The sequence below is a fragment of the Phaseolus vulgaris genome, chromosome 8 (genome assembly GCF_051622355.1).
Source record: "Phaseolus vulgaris cultivar YP4 chromosome 8, ASM5162235v1, whole genome shotgun sequence".
NCBI lineage: Eukaryota > Viridiplantae > Streptophyta > Magnoliopsida > Fabales > Fabaceae > Phaseolus > Phaseolus vulgaris.
Genome location: NC_143505.1, coordinates 20,371,930 through 20,382,270, shown reverse-complemented (window position 1 = coordinate 20,382,270; position 10,341 = coordinate 20,371,930). Strand labels below are relative to the sequence as shown.

At 34.6% G+C, this 10,341-nt stretch overlaps 1 protein-coding gene across 2 annotated transcripts; it reads left to right on the top strand.

Moving 5' to 3' along the window:
- Window positions 1–5,934: 5,934 nt before the first annotated feature.
- Window positions 5,935–10,090, top strand: LOC137825487 (Sterile alpha motif (SAM) domain-containing protein). 2 transcript variants are annotated; one of them, XM_068631155.2, is made up of 6 exons: window positions 5,935–6,354; window positions 7,351–7,412; window positions 7,520–7,785; window positions 9,371–9,445; window positions 9,675–9,737; window positions 9,889–10,090. In XM_068631155.2, the coding sequence occupies exons 1-6, from the start codon at window positions 6,248–6,250 to the stop codon at window positions 9,931–9,933; spliced, it is 618 nt and encodes a 205-aa protein (XP_068487256.1). In that variant the 5' UTR covers window positions 5,935–6,247; the 3' UTR covers window positions 9,934–10,090. The 2 variants fall into 2 exon arrangements, with proteins under 2 accessions (XP_068487256.1, XP_090150082.1); XM_090293956.1 differs by having other exon boundaries at window positions 5,945–7,198.
- The last annotated feature ends 251 nt before the right edge of the window (window positions 10,091–10,341 follow it).

Genomic DNA, 10,341 nt, shown 5'->3' with positions numbered 1-10,341 from the left:
CGGTTGAGTTATCTGAATTTGACATGCACTATGAGCCGCGAGGACCAATCACGTGCCAGGTATATGCAGACATCATGACAGAGCTCTCCCTCAAAGGTTTCGAACCTGATTTAAACAATTTTTACTGGGTCCTTTCTGTTAATGGGTCCTCCAACTTACAAGGGAGTGGTGGTGGTGTCATTTTGGAGGGACAAAATGGGGGTCTTAATCGAGAAAGCTATTAGGTTTGCATTTAAGGCAAGTAACAACCAGGACGAGTACGAAGCCCCGATAGCAGGAATGTTGTTGGCAAAGGAATTGGGAGCTCACCATCTATTAGCAAAGAATGACTCACTGCTGGTAACAGGGTATGAACAAATTGCATACTGCATTTTTCATCAATTTAAAAGGTAATTTTTTGTTATGAAAAATGTTCTTTTTGCTGTCACAGTAAAACAACCGATTGTTTCTGCGAAACAACCGATTGTTTTTCCTTTGACACCTTTGTATAATGCTGCCAAGTTTGCTTATGCATGATTAAACCATTCCTCTTTTTCAAATCTTGGTTTTTGGACAAATATACATTTAGTGTGCCTCAGAATTTGATAATAAAATATTATATCCACTTGTTTTCTTGAAAGCTCTATATCATTTTTTATTCTTGAAATGTCAACATTGTTTGTACTGCTGGTCTACTATATTATCATTCTGATTTCTGCTTTGTACAACCCTTCCATTGTCTATTTGTGAGAGCAAATAGGGGGAGTTGTTTATGCTTGATTTGGTTGTACAAGATAGCTTTAAAACTGATGCATTATGTTGTTGCTTCTCTGCACTTGATTACTTCAATTTTTCTGGTTTTTCTACTAATGGTGTATATGCAGAAAACTGGTTTGTGTGTGTCTTGTTATCTACAACAGGAAAAGTTGCCAAAGGAATGGAGAATTCCAAGGGATCTTTCAGTGGAGAACATCATTGGATGCAAATGGGTTTTCATAAACAAGCTGGATGAATCTGGAGTAATTACAAGGAACAAGGCAAGGCTTATGGCTAAAGGTTATAATCAAGAAGAAGGCATAGATTATGGTGAAACCTTTGCTCCAGATGCAAGATTAGAAGTTGTAAGGTTGTTGCTGGCCTTTGCTTGTTTGAGTGGAATCAAATTGTTTCAAATGGATGTTAAGTGTGCTTTCCTCAATGGAATCATCAATGAAGAAGTCTATGTTGAACAACCACCGGGCTTTGAAGATCATAAACATCATAACGATGCATACAAGCTGAAAAAGGTCTTGTATGGGCTTAAGCAAGCTCCAACACAGTGTGGTATGAGAGGCTTAGTAACTTGTATATGTTCATCCTTTGTAAAGTAAGTTGTATATATTCATCATATGCTTTTGGCTTCATAAGACCAAATGAGATTCTAAACATGCTTGAGGTAATGCAAAGATATGAATGTATTTCATTATGCATTTCCCATCACTTTGAAAGATGATTTGCTTTGAAAAATAACATTTTTTTGTTGTCTCATAAAAACAGCCGATTGTTTTTACGAAACAACCGATTGTTTTACCTCTGGCACATTTGAATAAAGCTGATATGATTTCTTATGCATGATTACAACTGTTTATTTTCTTTCATAACCCATTATGAGTCAAATATGCATTCTTTATGCCTCTGAATTAGATCATAAAGAGATATATTCTTTGTTTCTCTTGAAATTCAAAGCTTTTTATGAATGGCAACCACATTGGTGGTCATGAGGTTGATGAATATTTGTCAATGTATCTTTGGAGTGTCTGGAAGGTTTGCTCTTAACAGAAGAAAGAATATTTCTACCTAATCCAACTCTTGAGCAATCATTTAACCAACTTGAATTGCTTGATGAAGAAAAGATAGGGGAGAAACTGTGGTCTCCTTGCTGAAATTTCTGGGATCTATGGTACTTTGATTTTGCTGCTGTCATAACTCTGATACACCATAGATCTTTGCTGCAATTTTGATATGGTATCACAGGTTTGTTGCTGCAATGGTGCTGCTACACATACTGGTATTATGGTTTTTTCTTAATCCTGATTTTATCCCTTCTTTCATTCTATTTGAGAAGACAAATAGGGGGAGAATGGTTTGATTTTATGTGTTGTAGTGCTGCTGCTACACTCTGGTGTTATCTGGTTTTATCATGGTTCAAATTATGTTGTTGCCATGCTCTTATTCACCAAAGTTCTGTTGTACACAAGTCCCATTTTTTACGGTTATTTTAATGGTTTTTCTACTTAAAGGCTTATGCAAAAAACTGGTTTTGTGTGCCTTGGTATCTTGCTGGTATACTTGCTTTGTATATGCACAAATTCTGTTTTGCAGGACCTTTTAAGTTCAAAAACAACAACACAAACAAACCAGGGATTTGTCTTCATCAAATAGGGGGAGATTGTTGAACAAGATGCTTTGATGTCTCCAAATCCAAAAGGAAAGCTTGAAGACCTTCCTGCTGGGTGTGTGTGTGTGTTGTCTAGTTGTTTGAAACTTGTTAATTCACTCCTTAAGATGATCCAAGTTCATTTGAATCTTTAACCTTTTGAAAAGATGAGTTTTCTAAAATTCTTTTAAAATTTCAACAAGTTGTTTGAAACAACAGGTTGTTTTTACCTTAGCAGTTTTTGAAAAGGTTTTTGAAAAGCTTGACTTTGCTGTCAAGTCAATTCAACTGATTGTTTCGACAAAACAATCGATTGTTTTCCTGTAAACCTTAACAGAATTTTGTTAAGTGGTTTTAATATGTTTTAAATGATCCTAACTAACTTGACTCCTTTATTAAATGTTTTTGACCACTTGGTTGGTCTATATAAAGGTGGTTTTACGCTCCTAATCTTGGAGTAAGAGAAAGAGTTTATCAAAACAGTTTTTCCAAGATTTGAAAGAGCTTTAGATCATTCTTAAGTGTGTGGAATAGGATTGGGTTGTAATTCTGAACTTTAAGCTTTGTAATACCCAGGTGTATTCTATTCCCTTCTTCCTTGATTACTGTATTTTTGTAGTTGTGTTGCCAAAGAGTGTTGTGTGTTCTTGAGGTGTTCAAGATCAACATTTTTGGTATGTTTTGCCAAAGGTAGTGTGTTTCTTGAGGGGTTCAAGGTCACTACTTTGGTGTGTGATGTGTGTAATCTGGTTTTGATTGCATAGTGGACTACTCAGTGGTTTTTAGGGACTGGATGTAGCTCTTGGTGTAAGAGTGAACCAATATAAATTTGTTTGTGTGATTCTCTCTTTCCCTGATCTCACATATATCTGTTTTAAGTTGTTTTTATTATCTGCTGATAAAAACAACCGATTGTTTCGACAAAACAACCGATTGTTTCGACAAAACAACCGATTGTTTCGACAAAACAACCGATTGTTTCGACAAAACAACCGATTGTTTTTCTGATATCATCTTAAAACAGTTTTGGGTATTTGTTTCCTTGATTCTTTTCTATGTGATTCTTCATTGGCTTTCATTATACCTTTAAAGTTTGCGAAAATCTTTTATAAATAATTCACCCCCCTCTTGTTTAAGGCCATATATTCTAACAGTCACTACATATAGGCTCACCCTCCCTACAAACTACGACTTTTACTAAGTTTTCATCTTTCTTGCTTAACGCCCCCGATTCCCTTAACTCCCTAATTCTCAAACGGGAAGTGTAAATAGAAGCTTATTTAATTCTTTAAGCAGTTCCTTTTTGGCCCAAGGATAAGTAGAGCTATAATCCATCTTTGAAAGCAACTAAGACATAAACAAAAATGGAATACAAAGCACAGTTTAGGAAAAACATATACAGAATAAGCTAAATTGAAGTATAACAAAGTGCATTATTCTATTTGAAATCAATAACAAATGATAATCACCACCACTTAATAGAATTTTGTACGGACGAAACGTACCTGTTTTTATGGTGAGACACGGGGATGTAAGATGGTGAGGAGAAGGGGAAAAGAAGTTTGTTTTGCACAGGAGTGAGAGAGCGTGAGTAGTGAGTTTGGAGAGGGAAGAGTGTTACTTTTGAAAAGGGGAAGTTGAAATGGTAGGTCTCCCCACCATTGATGATGTGCCACGTGTACGCACCATATTTATTATGGTGAGACGTCTTTTCAAAAGACGCTTCGGAAACTGTGTCCGAGCTACCCTTCGGAAATCGTGTCGTGTCAACTGCTGGTGCAGGTAAGCCTCTTCGTCTCGCCAAGCTCGGCTCGAGGCTGGGGGGTTGTGTACTGGTCGGACGTGCTTGGGGCCTCGACCCGAGCACTTAAGTGCATTAACTTGGCTGGTTAAGTCAATTTGGGAGAAGTACCTAACTCGATCCAAGATAAATGATAAGTCCAATGACGCGTCAAGAGGTCAGCCCAGACAACTGGGAGCTCATATTGAAAAGATAATTAAAGTAAAAGTGATAGGAATAACTGAATTAGTTAAGCACATATATTACTATAAAATTTAATTAAAATAAATAGTTACAAATAATGTTGCCTGGACTCATAGAATAAATTAACATAATATCTTTATGTTTGTTAAACTCCTGAAGGGTGTCTACGAATACTATAAAAAGGGGCTCGAGACCCTGAGCAAAGGTAAGTTTTAATCTGGTGAAACTACACTCATACAGATACTCTATATTTAGATACTCATAGTTATATGATCTCACAGACTTGATCGTCAGATTTTTGTCAATAGGTGGAACTCCCCTCACTGTGAATTATTAGCATCCCAAAGCAATAACAACAAAAGAGAAAAGTCAACTCAAAATCTATCACCAAGATCCAGTCCAGATCAGTCAAATAAAATAACAACTAATTATTAATTTTTTATTTAAAATTAATTTTTATTTAATAATTTTCTAATGACATTTTCCACAAAATCAAACCATCTTCAATTTGCTTCAACTTTTGATGAAACATGGCAATCTCTTCATCAACCCTTCCTGACCTCTGTCCGACATAAGCAATTGTACCGACATAAGCAAAGTTGTTAAATACATGATTATCAAATCCTTCAGTAGTCAAATTGAGTTGAAAATCAAGATTTTACTCCAATACAAATGGGAAGTTACAACATCCCAGTCATGTGAATCCTTTTTCATCTTGTTTGTTGTTGAAACTAATTGATGCTTAGTGAAAATTCATCTATTTATTTTATTTTGTTTTATTTTTCTCCTTTAAAATTGTTTATAAAAAATATTGTACTTTATATTTTAGAGAGAATATAAAAAAGAATTTTTTCTCTCTCGATAAGAACAGTCTAAGAAATTTCATAAAATTGTAGTGAAGAATACTCGAACATATAGCACCAAATATATCTAATCTATCTGCTTTTGACAAAAAAATCTTATGAAAAGCAACAACGTTCAACAACAAATAATCCTGGAATGAAATTTTATTTAAAACATATTCATCTTAACATTTTTTTTCTCTAATATTTTTATTTGTCTCGAAATTTATATGAATAAAACTAGTACAATTTAATCTCCTAAACGCTTTTATGTGTCCAATTCCATAAACCTAAATTAAATTTTGTAAATATTAGGAAATATTTACATATATATATATATAACAAATTAAAATATAATAAAATATATTTAAAATATATATAAAATTTGTATATTATAAATTGATTGGTGTTGGACCTTACTAACTAGATTAATTTACATACACAAGATATACTTTTAGTTATATTTGATAAAGGATAAAAAATCTTTTAAAAACCCAAGATTTTTTTTTTCATTTTATAAATAAAAATAGTAACCTTTTATATGGTAAATGATCGTAAATGAATTTTTATTATAAAATTAAATTTATTTTATATTTTCTTAGAAAATCTATTATTTTTCTGTAAAAAATCTTTATAATCTTAATAATTTTATTTTCAGAAAATAAGTTAATTGAGAAGGAATAATTTTTTATTTACTCCTAACTAAAGGCATCCAAGCCAAACGCGACCTTATTGGTCCCAGTGGCTAACACCACTCACTCACTCACTCTTTTCTTCTATCTGCGACCCCACTGAGACTTGATAGACTCTCACAGCTACCAAATTCCAAAGCCGATTTTTCTTCCTTTTTGTGTCGTGTTCATTTTGGGGGTGAAATTTGCAATCTTCAAGAAGCATTGTTCTTATTCTCTTTCCATCAAATTCTTAAGATTTTGATTCTCTGCAACCGTTTTCCAATTTGGGTTCGTGCACCTTCAGCAAGTGTTTGTGTTTAGGTTTAGGTTTCATTTGGAATAAACGCAGAGGATGTATGCTGATCGGGTGGAGAGTGGAACTCGGAGGTCGGTGAAAGAACGTCTTGATGGGAATTTCCTCACTGATTCTACTCGCCAACACAAAGTCACCGGAAAGAGGTTCTTGTGTTATTATTCTTATTATTATTACTGTGTATGAATTATTTTAATTTCAGCTGTGGAAAAAGAATATATGAATTTGTGGTTGTTGGTGTGCTTAATGTTGATGTTTTTGGTGTTGGGTTGAGTCGCATTCTGGATTTTTTGATGGTGTGGGATGACTTTTTTATGCTTGTGGTGCCTTGATCTTGGTGTGATGGTTGTGAGGGGTTCTGTTTATATTTCTTAATATCCATGTCTAGTGGTGGCACTGATAGGGGTTTGTGGGTTAGGGGAGTGCTTTGTCTTTATGTGATCTTCTATGTGTGGAATTGAGGAATTGGGGAAATGGCTTGACCTGGAGCTGGAAGGAGTTCCTTGAGAGGTGAAACTGTGGTAAATACTTGGCTGGGGTGGGGGCTTATGATGATGCGGTGGCTGTTACTGAGGATTGATTTTAATTTTCGATCAGAGGATTACTGGATTCTCATTACTTGAGTGTCTTGGAGCCTCTTTTGATTATTTAAGCAGTGTGAGGAGATTTGTTTGGAATTGTTCGTTCAGCGTTTTGGTGTTGTTCATGTGATTGTATACTTGAATGTGGAGTTTTGGTGATGGTCTGTTAGATATTTTGTGCCCTTCGTGTTTAGTATGCTGGTGGGAGGCAGGGGGAGAGGATGTAATTTTTAGGTTTTTCTTTACTGATGCTTCACAATGACTGTGACTGTCTTAATTGCATTCTTACTCATTAAATTGTTTAATTTCATGATGTGGGAAGGGTGTATCAATCCTGATCTTTGAGCAAAAGCCCTGCTTAGCCCCAAAATACTCCCGGCAACCTTGGTCACAAGAGAAACCTTTAGGAGTAATGCTCATTCATTGGATGGGTTATTTCCATTTTATTTGTATTCATTATGTTCTACTTGATTGCTTAGCACTGTGGACCTTCTATGTTACAAACTTAATGCTTATTTAAACTGAAGACTTGGTGATGTATCCAAATCATGATTTTTGCAGGCAGAGGCAAGATGACAAGTGGAAACATGATCTCTATGACGACAATGAGCCCCAGCTCTATAGTATGGATTGATTATGTTATTCTCATATGCAAGTATAAGTTGCTGCTCTTGTTGGATGCCGATAGTTGATTTTATGGGTTTTGACTGTGTGTTAATGACTTGTGAAGATCGCAAGGTCACTGCTCAAGATCTTCGTTTGAAGCTTCAAAAGAAAGGCCTGCATCCTGGAGGTCAAACTGGAAAGAGTTCTGTTCCTCGTGAGAGGGATCTCCGTGAAAGGCTATCAGGGACGATGACTCCACAACCTAAAAACTATGACCCACCAAAGCCTAAAGTGGCTACTAAACCTAGCGGTAAAAGTATCGATGTTGAGACTCCTTCAGTACATAACAAAAGATCAGCTAACCCAACTCCTAAAAATGTGTCCCGAAAGGTATATTGTTGACATATTCTTTGTTTATTGTTTGATCAAGATTTTCTAGAATGTTCTTCAAGGATTTTGGTTGTAGTGTTTGTCATGTTCTGTTGCCCCTTTTGCCTCTGCATTCCATTGGCCGTTAAACTAGTGATAATTTTTTTAAAACAATGACGCTGACTGCCTTAGTAATTTTAATTATTTTACTACTATGATATATCATATTCATTGGTTTCTTTATATGAGTGACCTTAATCTTGAGGTGTTTTATTAGAGTGAGGACCAATGACTGTATCTGTGTTCCTGTAATTTTACTTGACTGATATTATGTTAGTCACGTTCATGCTTTGTCTAGTGTAACAGTAGCAAAAATGGATATAGGATTCTCTGCTTGAGTCCTACATGTGTTGAATTCATCTTTTTTGAAACAGAATAGCTGCATTACACTTGAACTTAGCCAGTAGAGACTAGAATTTTGTCTTGCATTTTATGATGTTTGTAATACTATTATTTTATACTATTTTTTTGCAAAAGATGTCGTTGCCTTGTTCTTATGATAAAAGTCAAGCTGAAAAGATGGGATGGGAGGGCAATAATTGTATCATAGATTTTATGCAATGTTGAAAGTTTCTGTGATATTGAAAACTAAGACGCAAGTAGTAGTTACATGTACTTAACTTAAATTCTTAATAGGATGGATTTGTGAAGAAGCATTAGAAATTCAAATCTTGAGCATAGGATTAGATGCAGGGCAAAAGTTGTTAAATACAATTCAATATTTGATAGCTTAGGCTGTTGTAGCTTCATTACTGTTTATTACTGTGCAGTAGGATTAACAGTAACTGTCATTTAATTATGAATCATGATCGACCTTCTATATCCTAAATTAGATGAGTACTTAATAAATAGACTATAAATAAATAGAATAAGGACATGGGTCTTGGAATTTGTCAAAGACTATCTGGAAGCTTCATTTGTTAGGTATGCCTGAATGATTTTACAGATAACGTGCCTTATGCAAAAACTCTTTGGTTATGAAGTTCAAATGATGCAAATGTGCACTTTATCATCTAAGACCAACTTTTAAACTGTTTGTTGGAGATTGTGGCCCAGTGATGGTTATGTGTATCTATGTTCCCCTACCTCCTATTTATCTATGTTCCCCATGGTTCAAAAGTCAGTTTTACATAATGAACTGTAAATTTGCTGGAATGTGATACTGCTGGCAGGCTGGAAATAGTTCTAATAACTAAACATTTGTTATATGATGCTGAAAGTGAAGTAGATGACGCATTTTGTTTGTGATCCAAACAAACTGATTGATTAATGAGATAAAAACAATGGAGAAACCAGGATTGTAATAATCCTGGATATAAGTTTCTTTTAATGTATTTAATCCTTTAATTTTTTGCTATTCTTCTTTTTTACCTTTATTTTTATTATATTATCTTCTCCATAGATGAAACTGTCCCACATTTTATTCACACTTAATTCAGTTATGTGAAATGAACTGTTGCTTTTGCCACAATTTTCCTTGCTCGGAATGTGTTTCTTTTCATGTGGAAAAGACTAATTCAGTATAAACCTGGTCCTTGCTTGACAGGCTGACGCTTCTCTGGATGAATTTTTGCTGTCACTGGGTCTCGAAAAGTATCTCATAAGTTTTCAAGCTGAAGAAGTATGTCTTACATCTAGTTACCTCCCCTCCTTGAAATCCATGTTCCTTCATCTTATTTTTTAGAGACAGTAATTTTGAATTTTGCTTTCAGAAAGTTGCAAAAGGGAATAATTTATTCAAAATAAACCAATCTAACTATGTATTTTTAGACTAAAATTCAATATTATAACTGAATTTTAATTGCTCATTAAAGAGTTTAAATATTTATGACTAAAAGCTATTTCTTCAGGTTGATATGACTGCACTCATTCATATGACTGATGAGGATCTCAAGGCCATGGGTATACCAATGGTACGTATCATCAAGGAGTGTGGATTCCTCACTCCCACAAATTCCTAAATTCTTATTTATCTTAAGTCAATCTAACTCTAGTTTTGATAGAACAATTATTAACATTTTCTGCGTTTCTTAATTCCATTCTTATATGCTTTGTTGATTTCAGGGACCAAGAAAGAAGATACTTTTAGCCTTGGAGTCAAAAGACTGACATTTTGGTCTTGTAATTCTATACCCTTGTTATAACTCATGACACATTAGAAGGCTTATAATTATGTTTATACTTTGGATTTGTCAAGCTTGCCTGTAATTTTTTAGAAATCTTTTTGGTGATTTTATTACCCTTTCAATCTTCTTTGCTGCCATCATCCCATGCGTTGCTGAAAGTGGCCTAAAAAAGCTATTGATATTTAAAAGAGGAAAGCATAAAAAATAATTGATAGAGTTTTTTGTTTAGCTGGAAGGACCTGGTTTGATGGGCGATGGTGGTGGTGGATGCTTAGTAAAACTAAGTTTGCCTCTTTTGCTCTGTCACGTCCTTTTACTCTTTATTTTTGGCTTTCTTATAGAGTAACGTATCTGCCTGGCATGTTATAGGCACACAATGATGCACATCTAC